The sequence below is a fragment of the Lates calcarifer genome, linkage group LG11 (genome assembly GCF_001640805.2).
Source record: "Lates calcarifer isolate ASB-BC8 linkage group LG11, TLL_Latcal_v3, whole genome shotgun sequence".
Classification (NCBI taxonomy): domain Eukaryota; kingdom Metazoa; phylum Chordata; class Actinopteri; family Centropomidae; genus Lates; species Lates calcarifer.
This window is the reverse complement of record NC_066843.1, coordinates 18,704,989-18,726,384: the sequence shown is the minus strand read 5'-3', so window position 1 is coordinate 18,726,384 and position 21,396 is coordinate 18,704,989. Positions and strand designations below refer to the sequence as shown.

At 39.3% G+C, this 21,396-nt stretch overlaps 1 protein-coding gene and 1 long non-coding RNA gene across 6 annotated transcripts; one reads left to right on the top strand and one right to left on the bottom strand.

The window, feature by feature from the left end:
• Positions 1 to 355: 355 nt before the first annotated feature.
• zgc:158403 (tetratricopeptide repeat protein 39A) lies at positions 356 to 10,924 on the bottom strand. 4 transcript variants are annotated; one of them, XM_018698638.2, is made up of 18 exons: positions 10,526 to 10,924; positions 9,809 to 9,913; positions 9,159 to 9,290; positions 8,818 to 8,876; positions 7,638 to 7,705; positions 7,346 to 7,410; positions 6,854 to 6,953; positions 6,687 to 6,752; positions 6,445 to 6,556; positions 6,214 to 6,281; positions 4,652 to 4,711; positions 4,188 to 4,349; positions 4,003 to 4,094; positions 3,115 to 3,235; positions 2,917 to 3,028; positions 2,709 to 2,823; positions 1,983 to 2,099; positions 356 to 884 (listed from the first exon to the last, which is right to left on the bottom strand). In XM_018698638.2, the coding sequence occupies exons 1-18, from the start codon at positions 10,558 to 10,560 to the stop codon at positions 776 to 778; spliced, it is 1,698 nt and encodes a 565-aa protein (XP_018554154.1). In that variant the 5' UTR covers positions 10,561 to 10,924; the 3' UTR covers positions 356 to 775. The 4 variants fall into 4 exon arrangements, with proteins under 4 accessions (XP_018554154.1, XP_018554155.1, XP_018554157.1 ...); XM_018698639.2 differs by having other exon boundaries at positions 6,448 to 6,556; XM_018698641.2 differs by lacking the exon at positions 10,526 to 10,924 and having other exon boundaries at positions 9,159 to 9,249.
• A 3,555-nt stretch (positions 10,925 to 14,479) lies between these two features.
• LOC108898673 (uncharacterized) lies at positions 14,480 to 20,960 on the top strand. Of its 2 annotated transcripts, XR_001963468.2 has the most exons (10): positions 14,480 to 16,071; positions 16,345 to 16,558; positions 16,708 to 16,895; positions 17,008 to 17,188; positions 17,350 to 17,473; positions 17,642 to 17,752; positions 17,909 to 18,070; positions 20,228 to 20,251; positions 20,426 to 20,506; positions 20,710 to 20,960. It is a non-coding gene; the product is annotated as an uncharacterized LOC108898673 (long non-coding RNA). The 2 variants fall into 2 exon arrangements; XR_007814107.1 differs by lacking the exon at positions 20,228 to 20,251.
• The last annotated feature ends 436 nt before the right edge of the window (positions 20,961 to 21,396 follow it).

Sequence of the window (21,396 nt, the reverse complement as noted above, 5' to 3'; positions counted from 1 at the left end):
GCAGCTGTTTCACCTTTTCAGCATGCTTTAGCCATGACATGCTTACATCTGTTTCCACTGCAACTGCACAGAATGGGACAAATGCAGTGACAATACGTCTGTCGGGGAGCACATAATACTGGCCGCTGACTATAGATCATAAAATTATTCAAGCCAGTTAAATAATATCCAATTTAGTTTTAGAACAATTTTGTATCAAATGGTTGTGCGAGCTGTATGTAAAATACCATGAATATCTTAACACCTTAATCCTTAAATCCTCCAAACATGTTACAGCACAGGGTGCTGAGGTTATTCACTTTTGTAACAATCGCATAGAGTTCTTACAATACAGAAAAAAGTCATTACTATAAACTTCATTAAGTCAGAAAATTTATTACATTTGATATTTATAGTGACTATAAATCAACTGTTGATTTAGTGTTCTTTAATCTTCAACGTTAGTGACAAAGACATTGTCCATAAAATTAAATGTCTACTTTATATACATCCATGTGCTAACCTGTGAAAGGCAGGGAAATTCAAGGTCCCTTGACTCAATGTCCACTTTCCATGTTTATTTCCCTTGAAAGCACTTATAAACATTCAGGTTGTACCTTTGCCCAGTGACATGTTAGAGCAGATTAGGACACGAATACGCCTGAAATACCCAGTATTCAGTTGCTAAAAAATGCATATAAGTTAAAAACTATATCAAGCTAAAAACAGCCACAGCTGTGAGGGAAATGGAGAGTCCATTAGTGAAGAGCCTTTGCAGTCATGAAGAAATGTCTTCTTACAGACGAGTGTCTTCATCATCACCAGGGTCAGCCTTGAGTTTTGCCAGAGCAGCGTGTACTCTGAACTGTGTACGAGACTCCATTGAGTAATCTTTGTAGTTTTGTCTACAAGTCAAAACAGCAGATATGGTTAGACTGGTTGCAATGAAATTGTATTTACTTTGCACATTATGCTCTTGTTCTGTCCAGAGTAGGTTCCTGACTTCAAATGGGAGCAGAGGATTGAAATTAATCAGATGAAGCACATACAATCTTTGTCATTGATATCTTTGTCTTGAATATAGAGATTAAGTCTTCAAGAACTCATATCATTACCCTACTGAGTGGAAACCATTTGTAGTCAGGACAGTCTACATAGACCTATATTAACAGGCAAACAGTGACCTCTAGTGTTCTAGGATTATTATGCCCAACAAGTTCCCAGCTATGGTAGTGAGGTTCTGTTAAAGATTTAGATAGAGCCAGGCCAGTTCCCTTCATGCTAAGCTAAGCTGACCTAAATATAAGCACTTATAAGCATTTTAAGTAAAGTAGTAGTTATAAAATGTTATAACAAGGTTATTGTAATAAATCACACAGGCTCATTTTTTGGTCATTCATCTCTTTACTTTGCAATTTTGTGGTATGGTGTACTAGCACATTAAATGTCTGTCTAACTGTGAACTCTTACTTATTACCGCTGCTTTCTAATGAATTTAGGTACACTTTGTAGAGTTGCATTGGGCTCATTGTCAGCTTGAATAAAACACAAGTAGATGCAAAAATGCACAGCTGTGTGAGTTACAATCTGTGGTCTAGTTCACTTGGAAGACAGCTGCATTACATCTTAGATTTCTGCTAACATCACCAAAAACCTCTGGTCTGTATAGATCCTGGCAGGAATAAGGGGTAAAATGTTTGACAATTTATATATGTTAATCACTATGAGTGATTTCTATGACTCCATAGAAATGTATAGCTACATAATAATAATGCAGATGATTTGTGCCCCCAAATGCTGAATATACAAGCTATGCAGTTTGCTGGTTTATTCAGGCACCCTCTGAACTCTTAATTAAAAACACTGCATTTCTGTATTAAATACACATATTTACACAAGAATTACAATAACATATTCTACTTTTTCATGTTACTGGAGCTAGGTGGAAGGATTTCACAGTTTCTATTTTGCAACAGTGAAGCTGCTATAAAGGAGTAACTTACTTGGTCTTGTGCAGTAGTTTAATAGCCTCGTCCCTTCTGCCTCGGTCTATGTAGAGCAGACTGAGCTCCACCAGAGAGTTGGGCACCAGGTAGTGGTCAAACTTGATCTTCTTTTCACTGAGCACACACAGAAGGTGAATTATGTATCCACTGGTGTCACATTAATTTTACCCATATCTAAAGTCAGAACCCTGCACTGCACTATATGTGACATCCTTGTAATTCTCACAAGACCTGTTTGGAAGCCTCTTTAGTCATAAGCCACGTCAATGTGATTTCAACAAGGAGTCATGTCATTCTTGACTGCAATACAAATATTCACTGTATGACTTGGAGGACAAGTTGAGAGGATTCTATAACTGCTAAGTAAATATTATATTGCCAGTACATCCAGGTAAGAACTGCCCTCAGAGATTCTCTCAAAGGTCAGACATTGGGAAAACACAAAAAATTTAAAGGCTTTTAAGGATTTTTTTGGGCCTGTTCATGTTTTTTATTGTAACTATGTAAATGCTGTAGTGAAATTTATACTTAATTAGTCTTCAGGCTCTAATTCACATGGTCCAATCAGTGTTCCCAAAAAGCTGCATCCATCTTTTCACATGTAGTGCAAAGACTGATGATTCTCAGTTCACAGAGGATCAGTGGATTTCTAGAGAATGGCTTCTGGAGCTCCTTGCAGTGTGAACAGGGAATAACCCCTGAAATTAATCTACTGAAGCTCACCTGGAACACACTTTGTTAAAGCATTCCTCAGCAGCCTGGAGTAGACCCTGGTTCTTGAAACACAGACCCTTCAGCAGGTGGATCAGGCAGCGGTCATCCACTGAATACTGATTTTCTTTACAAGAGAGAGCAGACACCATCAGGGCTTGTCTAAAAGGGGGGTGGGGGGTGGATTTCCTAGTTCATGGTTTGGTAAATGTTGTATTACCAGGAGACTCCAGCAGGGTGCGCTCTGCCTCCACCAAAGTCTGCATCATGCCTTCAGTCAGCTCTGGTCGCTTGCTGATCATACTGAAACCATTCCACATGTACATCATCTCCTATAATGAAGCAGTAAACAATGTTGGAAGGCTCTGTGAGTCAAACACACTGGCCAATGTGTATGTTTTTGTGTGTGAAGCTTTACCAGCACTGGTACTGGTAGCTTGACTGGGTGTGGAGCCTTGTAGCGTCTGGCTTTACGAATAGCAAACTTCTCAGTCGGAGGAGACTTCCCTGCTATCTTCTGCTTGAAGGTGGGCACTTGTCTAAACACACAGGAAAAAAGAAAGACAAATTTGGAAAGAAAGCATAAGGTCTGAATTGGTGAGATAGTGCCTAAAACTTTATTTACTTTAGGTGGTTTATTTACTTTAGTTTATTTACTTTGTAACAGGCTTTTGACACAAAAGTGACATATTATCACCTTACGTAGAACATATTGAAGTAAACCTGCAGCAGACTCTGAGCAAACCACAACAATGGCAGAAAGTTTTGAAGAGAATAATTGCAATGGTACCACCACTGATTTTTCTGCTGTGATCTCGGACATTAAAGCCTTCCTCCACTCAACAAAACTAGTGTATATGGCTGGACCATACACATATACTACGTCACTAAATGTTGCTAGATGTCGTGACGTGCTAATTAGCATATTCATGAAGTGACTGTGTCATATTTGCATTTTGTCCAGCGTTCAAATATATACACTGTTGTCCTTTAAGGAGTGTCCCTTTTCCTTCGGGTGTAACTGCTGAATTGTGACCTGAGGAGTTTGGAAGCCAATCACCAAGAATTTAAACTCTTTTGTGGAAAAATTACAACAGAAACAAATTATTATTCAAAGCAGAGTATTTTTAAAGGTGTTAGTGCATGTCTGGAGGTGATCTTTAACAGCTTTATTAACCTCCTCAAATCAAGGCCACAACCTCCTCAAGAAGACATTGCGGTGTTGGCCAGGGTTGATTCAGCCCAGATCTACCTCACACACTACGTTTCTAGGACAAAATATGGAAAAATTACAGTGTGTATTTACCTAAAGAGATCTACCTCATCCTCTCCAAATGGCCTGGCCTCATCCTTAGGCAGCATACTGAGGTAAGCAGCTTTCATGTACACATACATGGCCTAATAGAGATAAACATAAAGACAGGATTCACCCTTTTTTGATTCTCAAGAAAAAAAGAGGAAACTTCACAGTTCATATTCACAGTTCTGTACCTTGGACCAGCGGCTCTCTTGGCTCAGTAGGTCTGCGTAGAAGTAGGCCATCTTCCATGCACGCTTATAGGTGAAGCACCACATCAGCTCCCAGTAGCACATGTGGTGAAACTGCTTCCATGCCTGCTGGGCCTTGCAGCCATCTTCAAAGAGTGCTATTGCCTGGTAGCACAGTGAAATGACACCAAATGCCAGAATATTAAGGACATGTAACAGTGACACTGCATTTGCAGGTATGTTGGGTATTAAATATTAACACTGGTGCTGGTCTTTGGAGCTCACTGGCAATAACATTAGCCCAGTAACAGCAGCAATTCATGCTTCACTTGGTTTCAACAAGGTGCTATTACTTACTATTATGTAAAGAAAACAAAATTCTGTTCTAAAAATAATAAATGTACAGTTAATAAAACACTAGTCGCCATCCTTCCAAGCCATGTTACTGACACATTTTTGAAACACACCTCATCAATGTTTCCTTTGATCTCCTCAGTCCTGCCTGCAAAGAAGAGGAATATTGCTCCCTGTAGAGAAAAAAAAGTCTAGTTCATTATAAAATTCAGCCTCCGGTGTTTACTGTGTTAAATTCTCATCTATCTGCAAGAAGATCTATTGTACAATTACTCTTGGCAACCAAGACATTTAATTTTGGTTTGGTACACATTGTGACAGAGCTTTGAGTTTGTTCTCTGGGATGGGCTGGCATGTAGGTAAAAGGTGGAGTGGAGACAGGGATTGTGGATTTACAAGACTGTGAGTCAAGTGGAGTGGTAGGAGTGATAGCATGAAGGTGTGTGAGTACATGTAAAATGAAGGACAGTTGGTGCAAGGATTCTGGGTGCAGAAGGCTGTGTGAGTGGAAGGTGGAGTAAGTATCAGATGAAAGTAATCAGGGTGTGGAAGATCCTAAGTGTGTGACTGGACAATAGAAAGAAAAGAGATACAATTTGAGTAGAAGGAGGGATGTGTGAGAAAGAGCTGGCATGCAGTAAGACGCAAGGTGTAAAAATAGAAAGGCTGACAGAGTAATGACGTGAAGAAATTTTAGCAGTCAGGGAAACGTCAACAAAAATCTGAATGAGCAACTATGAAGCACTACAAAACCTATAATACAAACATTACAAACCACAGTGTGAATTTATTAGCATTAAATGATAATTCTGGTTTATCTCAACTTGGATCTTTTTGTAGCTTTAGCGGTTATGATAGCATTCTACTCACTTTTACCTAAACTAACTGCTGAGATGTGCAGACATGGTGAATTCGAAGTTGGACAAGGCAAGAAAACAAGCAATTAGATAATCAGACAGGTTATAAACACAACAACAGTTTATCCAGGTGATCTAGACTTAAATGCCCCCTCACTGCAAAAGAAAACTACAGCTACAGCGAGCATAGTAAGTTTAATCAAAGTTGTCCCCTCTGACTTTTTTGTGATGTTGTCACTTTTTGAGATCTCAGCAATTACTTTGGTGAGTAAAATGTAATCAACATCTATCATAAGCTGATACAAAAATTATAATATATATAAAAATAATAAGAGACACATAAAAATGTATTCAAAATACACAATCATATAATCAACTACTGTCTGTAAGTCAGTTTATACTCAGAGGAGGTGAGATAAAACTGGCTAGTTGACACAAGCTGTGAACTTCCTCCATTTTGAACTCTCCTGTTCTGACTTCCCTCAAAGGTCAACACTGTCAAGATGACTTGCTATAGGTTAACAGCAAAACTGACTGGTCAGTTCACCACAGATGTATTTTGCACCTGCAAGCAAATGCCTTAATCATAGCAATTCCATTGACATATCCTCAGTTTTAGTAGCTGGTCACAGGATTTTGCCAGCTGTACATTTGTTATCGACATAATACCCAAACCAAAACTTCTCCATGAGCCTGTGAGGCCACAATTGCATAAGAATAGCACACACAAGGGTCAACACTATCATTACCAGACAGAGAGTCCCAAGTTTTTCCTAGAGAGTGATTTATTCTGTAAAGAAATTATCCTTATCACTCACCCGGGGGTAGCGGAGCCGAAAAGGTTTAAGCAGCCTTTCAGCTTCAGCCACTTCTCCCTCACCTGTCCCTGAGAGCATAAAACAGAGATATGATATGACGTGACGTGACGTGACGTGACGTGATAGAAATTGTAAGAATGAATAATGCGTGAAATTCAGTGATCCAGTTTCTGACACAGTCGGAACCATCTGAATCTCTGATGCGTGAAATGTATGGACGCGGTACAGCACTACCTAGTATGAACGTGAGAAAGGTGTAATAGCAGAGCAGCAGCAGAGCACAGAGCATGGAGCGCAGATTCACCCCTGTGGCACCATCATGCAGCAGGGACAGACCATATTCCTAAAACAGGACAAGACGTAAAAAAAAAAAATATGCAGTACATTATGTGCATGAACTAATATGCAGATGAGTGAGTTGCTCTTCATTTAATGAGTGAATACACAATGAAGGAAATGGATATATATCACACCTTGTCTCCTGAAAAGCCTGCAAACTCCAACACTTTGAGTATCCGTGGAGGAAATAGGGAGAGTGTCTGTGAATAAAGAAGGCCTGATAAACTGTGTGGTATAAAAACATGATAACACAAGCACATGTAGTCAACCTGAAATGTTTCAAAATACTTTTGTGACATACCAGATTAAACGCCCCTATTCCAAATGATATTCCTCCCTCTAAGTGAACGTGGCTCGATCCTTTGAGACAGTTGTGAGATTTTATGAAGGTATGTAGGTCTCTGGATGATGAGAGGCAACAATGTCAGTTATTTAACAAAAAAAAAGCTTAGCATAATAACTTAACACTGTATAGCATAATGACATGACTATGCAAGAAAAAATCTTAAATGGGTGCTCCATCGATTTAGAATCAATACAGAGTGAGATATTCTGACTTATATGGGTCAAGTTGGTTCAGTGTATCCTGACTTTCCTATCCTGTATGTATTGATCCTGAATTATGTGTAGAATTGGTGGAGTGCTGTTTAAATCATATGAATACATATACTATTTTAACAACTTTGGTAAATCAGGACAATAAATAACTACAAATTAGATAATAGATTCACACTAACTGCTCATTCACATTACATGCACTAATAGACGCCCTGTTTTGTCTTTGGTTACTTACTTGTAAATCAGATAACTGTTTCGTACTTTGATTCCTCCTTTGATGAAACTCACCATGTTCTCATCCTGTAAAAAAAATAAATAAAAATAAATAATTGTGGACTGATAAAAAAAAAAAAAAAAACGTATTGCAGTCATTAGAATTGTGGTGCTTCATTGGACATGTTCTGAAACTTACACAGTCTTGAAAAACTGGATAATGTGCAGACTGGTAGACTGTTACTTAGGATGTACAGATATGTGAGGACATTCAAATGTTTCTGTGTTTTAAAGGGTGTAATAGAGTACTGCACCTGTAGGAAGGTGAGAGCCGCTCTCTGGAGTTGGCACTCTGCATAACACACTTCAGCATGAAGCTGCACTGCAAAAACACATCCACATACACACACACATAAATAATAACATACACTGATCAAAAGCAATAAAACACACAGCCAGATGTTGCTGTAGGTTTAATCTACCAGACAAGAACTACCAGACTTGACCTTCATTCTTTTCTTTTCTGTCTTCTACCTGGCTTTTAATGTGTAGATCAAGAAGAATATAATGACCCTTCCCATTTCCTCCTGAATTTGCACATACAGATACTACTAGACCTCCTACTACATTTGCAAAAGTCATGCCAATTACACATTCCCATCTCAGTTAGGCACCACTTCAGATGTGGAAATTGTGTCACTGTTCATCATATTAGTTTATCATACAAAAAAATGTGGGAAAAAGACACGTCTGTCTGTGCCCTTTGTAACTTTCCCTTCCATCAGTAATACGCTGTTAATGCTTTCTTTAGCCATACTAGCACATGGTTCTAAGGATGATCATATCAGTCGGTCAGACCATCTCTTTGATCCAGACTGAAATATCTCTACAACTACTGGATGGATTACCATGACATTTCCCATAGACATTTATAGTTAATGACTTTTCCTTGAGCCACCGTAACATTTACATTTGTGGTTTTGAGTTAAATATTTAAGCAACTGTTTAATAGATTGTCATGCAACTTGGCACAGACATACTCGCTCCTCTGAGGATGAACTCTATTCACTTTGGTGATCCCCTGACTTTTCATCTGGAATCACGCAAAACAAAGATAGCGAACATGGTAAGCATCATACCAGTTAAACATCAGGTTGTTAACACTGTTGCTGTGAGAACATTAGCAGGCTGACATTAGCATTTAGTTTAATGCACTTCTGTGCCAATGTACATCTTCACAGAGCTGCTGTCTCTACAAACATTGAATGACTACGAAAAAACCTTTTGAGATACAGTAGATTTTTTAAATCATGTTATCTAACTCCAATTTAAATGTAGTGAAAATATGCCCTGAGCCACTTCTACATATTATCCCCAGTTGTCTACTAGAGTAAGGAAAATAAGGTACAAGGTAAATTACACATTTTCCCCATTATATTTAATGTTTTTGGACAGATTTTCTTTTAAAACTGCAGAGCCATCCAATCCTTTTACCTTCAGTGAGTGATTCCCCTGCTGACTTGTTAGCCAAACCTGGGGATTTCCGTCGAAACCTGAAACATCAAACATTTCAGTATCAGCTCATCATCACTGTATTACTACTGCTGCTACAATAACCAGATCTTTTCTGACACAGCAATCATCTTATTATTGCCTATGTTCAGTATTGCTATCTTAACAGCATGCATGATTAGAGAAGAGCCATGTAAATGCACTCATGTAAATTTGCCTCTTGTGGCCGAGGTATTTAAAAGGTGTGGAGGCTGGGAGTCTTTAACTCCAGTCTATGGAATGAGTAAAATAACCCACAATCTATATTCACGAGACATCCTCACCTCTGACAGACCTCCTGGGCACTCTTCATGGTATTTCCTGCATTGCTGATGTCATCAGGCTGGAAAGTCATCATGGCCTGCATTTCCAGCACTGTGGCGTAGATAAGAGCATGGTACATACTCTCATTCACTCTACATAGGAAACATGGAGTCGCAGGATCAACATCATACACATCATACTGTGAGCAAACAGAAGAAATGTTAGGAGGATAGCTACTGTATAATCCACGCATTTCCCTGTTGAGAAAAGATAACAGTAAATATCTTGCTCTCTTTATTCTTCCTATCTCCTCTGCCGTCCCAGTCAGCCTTGCACATAGTGTTTATTTTGCAGGGCTGCCATTCTCTAGGCTGTTCAATTAGTCAGACCTTGGGCGTCAGCCTCAACAAACACTTTACATCCTGGAGAACTGAAGTCTGCCAGGCTTCAAGAGCAGGAAACACGCTACTTCACACTTTGCACCACAGAAGTTTCTTAACATCAGAAAAGGCCAAATTCTGCTGACATCATTCTAAAAACATACCACCATGACTGTGCTATAATGAAGAATACTGTATACAGTGCTACGAGCTTAAACTGAGTTACACAGGCGGTAACAGCTGGTTAAAACCTCTGCAGAGACAAACATGACTCAGGATTATTCTGTTACCTTGGCCGCAGCCTCTCCAGGCTCTCGCTGAAGTGGTTATTAAGGAAGAGATCCAAAGCCTCCATACACTCGTCCAGGCACTCTTTCAGGGTCATCTGTGAGGAGCTGCCACACAATACAAACATGGGTGAAAAAAAAAAACACATGTACAAAGCAAATGCAAATGTGCTAAACTGTGACTGAGCTGTGTGTTCTAGGGGTGAAGTTAATGCAAAGTCAGCAGCATGTTGTACACTGATGAACATACAGGATCCATGTCTCATGAAATGATTAATATGTCTTTGAAGTGTCTGATATGATGCTATTACAGCCAATCTGACTAAACTGCGTCATCAAAAATAGATTCGGTATTATCAGTAAAGCGGTGCGGACTTGGGTTTCTGCTGTCTGGTAAAGACTCTGCATCACTCACTGAAAACATGCAAGATTACACTAGACTCCTTCCTGGTGCAGCAACCCCCACCAACTTTAATTTACCTGCCTCTGGCTAATGACAAAACTCGGCCTATCATTAGCAGAAATCCTGCACACAGGCGGTTTCTTAACATTTCCTGCTGCAGGTGAGCGTGAATAAGTATTATTTTTGTTTCCTTTACGGTTTTTCCCACGAGCTCATTGTGATCTTACCGACTGAGAGCGAAGAAAAACCGGTTACTCGGCCGAAGAGAAAAGTCAAACTTTGTGCGTGTTACTGAATTTTCAGTTGCCTGCACTTACGTTTCTGCAGCATTTGCACCTTTCCCATTGGACATGTTCACTCTCCGGGCGGCGTGCCCCAACACCTGTTAGGAGCTCAGTAGTACTACTCGCAGAAAATCAAGATGCATTCAGGACTTCCGCAGGAAAACCAAACTTTCAGACTACACCAGCGACATCGAAGCTGATATTCAACAATCAAGAGTTTCTCGTAAGTTCAATTCGCGTAAATTGCTTCAGGAGGATCAGAGGTAAGCGTATGTGTTCATCAGCGTGGATCCAACAGTGTGAGTGTGCGCGAGAGGCGCTGCTGACTCCTCCTCTGTGACACCACTGCCACGCACACATTACACTGTAAACTCTGGATAAAAGGATCAGGTGTTTGCAGGTCTCAGCTCAGTGGTGATCTGGACTAATAACAGGGAAGTCTGATGAAATTAGAATGTGCAGTACAGTGACTTTTCCATTATTAAACTCAAGACAAACTGTTAAAATTATCGTTACATAATTTATTTCATTCTAATGATAAATTATTGTTAAATAACATGACATATGGATATGAATATTAGATTTGGTAGGATGAGGATTCACTTAATTGATCAGGGATTTGAAATTTAAATAAATAGTTTGGTATCACTCAGCACCTGACAGCACGTTTGAATAGTCAAAGGGTTCAGTAGCTCATGTGTATGGAAAGCCCTTTGGGCATTTATTACATATCCTTGATATCAGGCATCATTTTCCTTTACTAGTTCGACAAAGTTGCACATTAGTTGGACAACTGCGCGCACTAGTTCGCGACTGTGTCCAACTAGTTCGACGACTGCTCTTACTAGTAAGAGTTTGGCATTATCTAGTGCCCCTTTGTCCAACTAGTTTGCATCTAAGCCTCATTAGTTAGGCCTTATGCCGCACTAGCAGCACCAAAATCCCAACAAAATAAAATTCACAACTCTCAATTGACATGTAATGTTGCTGTTCAGACAGTTGAGAGCGCTGTTGTCATATTTACAGAAGTGTAGTACAGCCAGCTGGATCTCTGTTGGTGACCCAGCTAGTCTGTTTATCTCTTTGTTGTGACAGCATGTCATATATCTGTGTGTTGTTTCTAATGTTTTTAATTACTTATTTTACTGTATCATTATCGTGTTGCATATATTAATATCATCTGTTCATCCACAAAAAGCAGTTGTCTTTTCAATTTCAAACTATTTCTTATGTCCAAAGAGATGTTCTTGTACAAATGAAGAAACCAGTTCCAATCATTTTTAAATGTCATCTCACAGTCTCCTATATTGTGTGTTCTAAAGGTTTAATAATTTGTCATTAACCTGAATTCAGTTGACTCATTTTTAAGCAGTGAAATCCGAGAGTTTGCTCTGAAGCTGCAAAAACAAATAACATCACCACGTTTGAGAGGCCACTCAGCTCTTTCCAGTAAGTTTCTAAAGAAACATCATCAGCATATCAGCAGACATCCCAGCATGCATTTTTTCAGACTGTTATTTGGATAACATATTTGTGACAGGAACTTACTGTGTTTCCTCTGATGGTAACAACACAAATCTCTGTGGCTTGTATCATATTCAGAAAAACACCTCAGCAGAAATTAAAGTTGTATCACCTGATTCCTTCGCAGGTTCACCTTTGACTCTCCTGTACCTGCAATCATTATATCTTAGGGAGGTGTAGCCCTTTTTTCTCTTTTGCAGTCTTGTAGATTTTATATTTGTATATATTATATTTGCCACCAACAAATTGATCCATGTGTACAAACCTTTTACAATCAGATTACAGATTGCTTCAATGAGTCTCTGCTGCAGTCATATTAGCACTGTATAGCTGACTACTGACTGTTGTGGATGTATTGACATAATAGCATAACATATTTTAAAGGGACAGATTTTTATAATTTTTATAAGTTTTATTGGAGTCTTTATTACCTGTATTGCAGTGTAATATTGGTACTTAAAGGTACAAAGGAACAAACCTTATGGAATAAGTAGGTAACTTCTGGGAGCTTAAAAGTGATACTGTAAATATTTTCTAACTAAAGGGTATCTATTGTAATACGACATGGTCCGTGGCGTTTGGGAGTAACTTAGAAGATATAGTGTATATTTAATCTACCGGGTACCTATTCTCGTATTACAGGATACAGAATGTCCATTAGAGCAACATTAGCGCGTAGGCTGCCAGCAGAGAGCGCGCCGTCCATGCCGTAAGAAGGGATTTATACAAGATGACGTTTCCCAGTCCCGCACACTTCAAGTTGTACCCAGTTACGATCCCAGGTGGAAACTGAAAGTCTTCAGTCGTTCCCGGCTAAAGACTCGGAGACCCGATTTAGTTGTTGTCGTCGGTGTTTTCAAATTTAGGGCATAGCTGCAATTTCCCATGAATGCAGCCCTAGGTTTGATTCAATAGCGGCTAAACTGAACATTAATTTATTAAGAGTGGGATATGGATCAAGTCTACTTGTGGTCAGAATTACTATGGAAGCATTTGGAAGAATGATAGTTTCACAGACACTGAGGTCTCTCAGAAATGTCCTCTCTCAGTTTGAACTACAGTTGAACGTTGAGGAGCTGACTGTCGTCATTTGTTATAACGCAGAGAGAATTGTTGTGATAAACATCAACTGAACTGCTGAAGATGATGCTGCGGATAATACTGAACAACAACGCAGCAGAGTAGCAGAGTGATCACAGCAACATGTGCGGACTGAGAGAGATTTGCTTCCTCCAACAGCTTAGATCGAAATTCTGGTGAGGCCACACCTGTCACATGATGACACAACCACAGTCCTGAAGGGGAAGAAATCAAGGGAGATGCACTTTAAGCGCTGCAGCAACAACCTCATCAACAAGATGGTGGTGGTGTGACAATCGAAAAATCAAGTGGATACACCTGAAGGACATGAATCCAAATGACTGCTTTTGTTTGTAAAAGCGTTGGTGAGCAAAGAAAATCATTACAACTTGTTTTGAGTAAAAGACAAATAAAAATAATGTTAATAAAAATATTGCTGCTTCGTCATTCTTTTATTTTCCACTGACGACCTTCAGCACAATGGTAAATGGAAAAGAAAAGAGACACTGGTATCTTGATTCAAGCTTTATTAACATGGTCAGATCACGATTGTTTGGGGCCCTGCTCATCGTGAAAACACAACTTACACACGTTATTACAGATGTTGGAATCTTTTTTTTTGGAATGATTCTGGCTTTTACAAAACCATTCACACTTCAACTTCACTTCATGTTATAAAAGTAGAAGGAAATCGATCAAAAACCTTAATTTAAAAAACTAAACTAAAACGGTTCATCACATACTGACAGGTGTTCCAACTGGTTTTACGCACGGATGATGGGAGGTTTTCTGGAGGTGATTTCGAGCTAAAACTCAACCACAAACTACATTTCTCAATACACAACACTGTGTGAGAGCGTTGTTGTTCTTATGATTGCAACAACGGGGAAAACACAGGTTCATGACCGAGCATGCCCTTTGCCCAAAGTGTGGCCACGTCATCCTGAACCGATAATTTAATGTAGGATGTCCATATATGGTCATTAATGTAGGATGTCCATATGTGGTCATTAATGTAGGATGTCCATATATGGTCATTAATGTAGGATGTCCATATGTTGTCATTAATGTAGGATGTCCATATATGGTCATTAATGTAGGATGTCCATATATGGTCATTAATGTAGGATGTCCATATATGGTCATTAATGTAGGATGTCCATATGTTGTCATTAATGTAGGATGTCCATATGTGGTCATTAATGTAGGATGTCCATATGTGGTCATTAATGTAGGATGTCCATATATGGTCATTAATGTAGGATGTCCATATGTGGTCATACTACATTAGATCACAACTCACCATGAGGAGGTTTTCCACAGACACAATCAATCAGAAAATCGCTTTCAAATCGAAAGTGACGGTCCCGTCAGAGCACGGCCTTTCATGTGATGACACAACCACAGTCCTGAAGGAGACGAAGCACAGTGAAACGCACTTTACCCTCTGCAACTCGTGGACAATACTGCGGGAGAAGCCGAGACCAAGAGACAGCACAACCAGATTCTAAATTACAAGTTCCCTCTCTCATTCTTTTTCCTCTACTTTCCCACTGTAAATAACTGCGTTGAATAAATTTCAGAAAAGTGGCTCTGTTGTTATTATTTTATTTTCCACTGACAACCTTCAACACAAAGGTACATACAAAAACAAAACAAAACAAAAACATTAAGACGGAGGGAGAGAACAGCGTGGGAAGCGAAGCGCGCGATAAAGCAGCTTCACCTTCAGGTGAGGGAGAAAGCCGTACGAGAGAGCACAGTGTGACCACTGTCACAGCGACACAGACTGATGCCGCTCTTGTTCAGACTCCTCCTTTTGGGTGACACTCCATGTTCCTCTAAATCTGAGCCAGAAGCTTCTCTCATTAGATGACACAACCACAGTCCATTCCACCTGCTTCTCTCTAATGCTGAGTGCGCTCTGAGCCTTTTCCAGACGAGGAAACGGAGCGTTATGAGCTGAGTGTGGCCCTCCTCCTCGTTTGACCACTGACAGTCTATGTAACTACTGAAAAGAAGAACAAGGAGTCTTGTAGTCATGTGGGATTACATGAGGAGACAGAGGACACTGAGAAGGCCTAAATCCACTGAAGAACTGTGGCAGCTTCTCTAAAATGCCTTGAACAAGCTCCTTGACAAATACCTTGAAAAACTGTGCACAACTGTACTGAGGAGAACTGGTGCTGGTTTAGAGGCAAAGTGTGGTCACAGAAAATATTAACATGATTAAGGCTTTTCTATTTAATGCATTTCATATGTTTTTGAATGATAAATGCAGACTATTTGGGGTCTTATTTTTGAAAGCATCCTCAAATTTCTTCACAAGGGCTTACAGCTTTTACACAGTATTCTGTAATGTATTTATGCAAATTATTTTAAGAACTTTTGACCAAATAATTTCCCCCAACAAACAGAGACCCTGGCTTATAGGTGCCCCCTGACCCATTGGCCTCCTGTTTCTAATAGCCCCATAAAATGACCCATCCATGAACACAGATCTGACCCCACTACAGTTTAAGTTCCTGTCCTCTTGGCTTGGCAGTGCCCATTTGACGGGCTGACTGTAAAAATGATCCAGTGTACAATAACCATTGTGTTTCTGCATGTTGCAGTGACCACCTGTAGCACCAACCCACACACTCTGTGCTTGTTTCACACTGAAGGTAAAATCTTTTCATTGATGAATACATTTCATAAAAGCTTCACTGGGTCATGTTTATATTTAAATGAATGTTGCTGTGATAGTTGCTTCACATACTGAACTCTTGAAGAAAAACAGACTCAGAACTTAGAATTAGAAGTTTAGAACTTTGAATTGTTCATGACATCATATGGTGCTATAGAACATCATGCCACATAAAAAGAGCATAAGAGGTGGAATCTGCACATTTACCAAGTTCAAGTCAAGAAGAAACAGACCTGAATTGTGATCAGATCTACAACTTTCCTACGACGAACATTAACCGTGTGAGGTGAGTAACTACTGCTCTGTTTGATGTTGCAAATATTTTGGAGCTCTAGATATTCTGGAACTTACAACCAGGTGAGATGAGAGGAAACAGACAGAACTGATATGTGAGAGTGTAGATTATACTTAACAACTGTTTTGGCATTTGCACCATGGTGGTACTTGGTGTGTAACAGGAGGTAAGTAAATTATAGTCTCGTTAAAATGTTAAATAAATGTACGAAAGTAACCAGTTCTTCTCTTTTGTCCCCATTTCAATTCCATCTGTCTGCAATAGACGACACAGAGCGATGGATACCTCAAGTTCATCATCGTCTTCTTACTCCCCTGAGCCAATCCCCCGACACTGGCTCCCAATCCCCAGGAACTACAAGTTTCTAAAAGTTCTGGGACAAGGTGGCTACGGGACTGTTGTCAAATGTGTAAAACAGCAAACCGGAGAGATCAGGGCCATAAAGTACGCCTATTACGATGATGACCTCTGCCGAAAAGTGAGACACAGTTGAATAAAAATGACATTTTAAAAATTGATATAGAGCAGAGTATGTATGAACAGCATGTAATAAAGGAGTAGTCTTCATTTGTTCCATTAGTCTCTGATCAGTCCATGTGAATCAACAAATATGTCATGTCTCCCTAGGCCTACATCATGAGATTCCTAACAAGCCACAACCTCGACAAGTTCAACAAGTCAAATATTATAGTGAGCTCATCACTTGCGGACAGATGAGCCTGGTATATGAAATGTTAGACATTAACCTGCAGAATTACCTCCTGGATCTACAAGGCCCAATGCGTCTTCAGGATATCAGGACTATTATTCAGCAGGTATGACATCAGCTAGAGACCAAAACGTCTGCTTCTGTTCTTATGTGATTAAGGTTTCCTTAACAAATGTTTTCTATAAATAAATCAGCAATACTGTTATTATTTCTTGCAGTTGGCAACAGCTTTTGACGCCCTGAAGAGAGTTGGCCTGATCCACTCTGATGTAAAAACCAACAACATCATGATGGTGGATCATGCAAGTCAGCCCTTCAGGGTCAAATGATCGACTTTGGCTTGGCTATTTTCAGATCGCAAGCCAAGCCGGGCAGGATTCAACATACACCACAATATAGGTAAGAGACAATAATCATTACTAAAGCTAGGAAATCTTGAATTCAGGGCAGCATAGTTATTTTTTACTGATGCTATTATTAAGTTTGTAACTACCTTTTTTGTTTAATCCTTAAACTATGAACATTCCTCATTCCATTTAATGTTTTTTAATCCACATCAGAGCACCAGAAATCACGCTGGGACTAGCATTTTCAGAGGCCTCTGACATCTGGTCGCTGGGCTGTGTAATGGCCATCATGGTCTTTGGCGTCATGCTCTTCCCAGCTAGAAATGAATATGATGCAGTAAGTCATTTTCTATAGAGAGACTCTGTTTGTTCTCTATATTTCCTTAATAAATCAACTGCTGCGTCTGTGGACTCTCCCTGAATGACCAGCCTCAGTTTGTCTACTGTTAGGATTTTGACCAGAACAAAGCTTCATGATGATTGTAATGTTGTGCTTTGTCTTCAGCTCCAACACATCACCGACCTCCTCGGTCCGCCACCTGAGCATCTGATCAGTGCTGGGATGAGATCTCATCTTTTTTATGAAAAACAAGATTCTGGCAAGTGGATCATCAAGGTAAAGCGTGTGCTTGGATCTGCTTTTGACTTAAGTTATCACACATCAGTAGACACAGGAAGTGATAAATGAATCATTTGTACATTGGTTGAGTTGCATATTTGCATATTCTCTTTGCTGGCAGTAAGCATAAAAGTGTGAGTTTCTCTTTGGTAGTGATAAACCACAAGCAAGCGGCAACAAGACCAAGACCAGGATGGAGACAGCCCAGGAGGATGATAATGAACCCCTGCCATTGGGTGTCATCATGGTGCGGGAAGCACGCCCCGAGAACAGAATATCCCTGGAAGAGACATCTGAGGAGGACCGTGATGTGAGGTAAGATTTTAAGATTTTTTCCACGGATTGTGCCATTTATGCCTTCAACATAAAAATACACTATGCCCTAAAGAGGACTAACATACTAACTCTGTGAGCATTTATATATTTAGACCCCACTCTGCTGTTTTTTCAGACAAATGATACAGTCTCAAAGTGTTTTTAACCATGACTTCATTTATTAAGCTTGTGAAACACTGATGAAATAAACAAAAACACTGAGCAACATTTTTTTACTCATCGAGATAATTACAATATAAATCTTTTATATAGCACATATTTTCTAGTATCAACAGCACTGTTCTTTACCACCTCAGCTGTGGGTGATGTTATGTTTTAAAATCTTTTTAAGAGTTACACTTTGCCACCTCAATGATTTCCTCAAGAACATGGAGGAGAATGAATGGCTTCCTGTGAGCATGCAGCATCATATTTGTATTGAAGACTGAAAGTGTAGTAAGTAAAAAAAGACAGTGGCAAGCACAGACAGAACAGCTGACTAGATGGTCTTCCAAATGATGCACCCCTCAATGCTGATCATCAAATAGTGAATACAGCTTCCTGGTGTTTCACCTGAAACTCAACAGAGAAACAAAGAAAAACCCACTGACTTTGCCATTGTAACACTGCAAATGGTGCAGTGTGAGCCCTGTTCATCACTCACGAACCCTGTACTTTTAACAACAGCAAATGTATTATTAATGTATTATTATTAATGCATTATTATATTGATCAGGGACAGGTCATCAGTAGTTGGATGATGCAGAATGACAGCTCAAGGTTAGGTAAGTAAGAGGAGTGCCCACAAGTCTGTATTGATGGGTTTGTTCTTGCAGAAAAGTCATGGAGTTTAAATTTTAACTTTGTAAAACTTTTCTAAAGCCCAGAAAAAGCCAAGAAAAGTAATTTTTCTCTGAATGACATCATGGCTGTGTGTGGTCATGTTGTCTATCAGGACCAAGGGTCCTTGCAAGGGTAAAGCAGATGCCACACAGATGTGTGACATTAAAGGGAAAACTGAATTGAATGACACAAAGGCGAGTGAACCAGAAAGACATTTTAATTTTGTGTTTTTTTAATCCTGACAGATCAAACTGCTAATTAGAATTTTGAGATCGTCACATACTGCACCCTCTGGTGTTCAGTTTCACACACTGTTGAGAGTGACCTGAAACAAGTATAACTTTCATGACTGTAAATTTCCCAAGCTTGAGTGTATTTAATTATCTGATATGTTGAAATATTTAGGGTAGAAGAACAAAACTGCAAAACATTTGTATCTGTGTATTTGTAGCTTTCACCACTCACAAGAGCACTTTTTAATCCTGGAAACATTAGCTCAGTGTTTCAATGAGGTCCACACTTTGCCTCTGAGGGTAGCCCTGTTGCATGACGAGGTCTTGTAGGGAACCTGATGATAAGGTTTGAAGCCAAAACTGCTCAGTTCTTAGATGGGTGAGAGACTGGCATGGACGGCAGACGTGATGGGCTGTTTTCCAAAAAGACTTCTGACTGAATAATTTGTCTCTGCAACAATAGATATTAACTATCTCATAGGCCCACTGACCCTTCATATTAAATGGTAAAGAGGCACTTCTATAGAGCTTTTCTACTCATATCGACCACTCAAAGTGCTTCACACTACAGGTCACATTCACCCATTCACACACATACTCATTCAGTACTTGTTCTACACATATAAGTGCTCTCTAACACTTACACACACATTCGCACACCAATGATACAATCTAGATTGTCCCTCTGTAATCTAGAGGGTTGGGAAAGCTACAGGTAGTCTTCCCATTAATCTGGCTTTGTATATAGTTTTTTCTTCTTAGTAATAATTTTAATAGTAGTGGATAAGACATTTAAATGCATTTTTATACCACTTTCATCCCAAGCACTTTAAAATGTGCCTTTTTTCAGCAATTCGTAATAATGTATAGAATAACTTAATTAATAGTTCAACAACTATTTTATCCTGTTTACTCTGTTGTTATTTGGTTTTTAACTAATCTTTTGATTTCAATACAGAGGTAAGTGAACAGTTATTAACAATATTAACAAAAGTGTCTGGTAAATTTTTGTTTCATTTATTTAACAGCACAGAGATTATTTATTCACTCCGTTATACTTCATGTATTTTTTCTTTGAAAGGTGTAGATGCTTTACCAGACAAAGGTAAGTCAGTGCTTAATGGCAACATTAACAAATGTCTCCTGTAGGTCTCTGTATTAATTGTTAATACCTCAGTAGTGTTAGTAGTTTCCTAATATTCCATCATTAAGTTGCACCTCTGATGGAGCAGAGCTGTTGTATCACAAGTCAACGAAGGTTTTTTTCTCCTTGTGACAGGATTTCAGTGATGACAGAGAAGACGTGTTTGATCCAGACCAGATGAGAAGGATGGATGACCACAGGACAAACTGGAGAGAGGTGGTGTCTGTTTTCCACTCAGCACCCTGACTAAGACACAATAGTACTAGTTACATAAAGTGACAAAAAGCTAAAGTTAACATTATATTCTATATGTGGATTTCATTTATTATGGGAACCTGCTTGACTATTAATCCATTTAAAATTACATTATGCAAAGGTAGTGTTGTAATGTACAAAGTGTTTCATTACTTGTTTGACAGTCGTGTGTCTTCAGCGGTTCTGGAGCAACTGAGAGTGGACAGCAACCACTGTCAGCAGCCTGTATCGCTCCAGGCACCAAACACAGTCTGAAGAGCCAGTGAGTACCATGTTGACCTCCCTGCCCCTCCACCCCAACACCACCTCTACAGTTAATTCGTAGAGACTGGAAGTATTAATTTGTTTGTTTTGCATTTAACTTAATAATGAATTCAATAAAATAGTCACAAACGAAACAACAGTGTTTTTGAAGTTGGGTCAAGCATCTTAAATGCAGAAAAAGGTTTAATGAGACATGTTGTGTTGAGTGTAGTAAAAATATTCTTCTTTTGCTGGATCGTTGCTGATCAAGTCAAGGAAACTAATCATCTACTGTTTTTTGTAATGATGTGTAACTCATACGCAGAACACTCAATAGAATAATATTCAATGGCAGCAAGGAATGCAACAAAACCTCCACATCCTAGGACCCCCGCCTTCAGAGCAGCTGCAGAGCAGAGAGATGATACATCAGAAATAAAATCATTTTAAATTTAAAATATCAGAGTTAATGTACCAGGTTCCATACTATGAAATCCAATTGCTCCTTCAATTACACAACCACTGTATATGACGTTTTTTTCAGTCAGATACACCTCGGTGCTTCAAATGAAAACACATGCAAAAAAGAAATGAGGTATGTAAAGAAC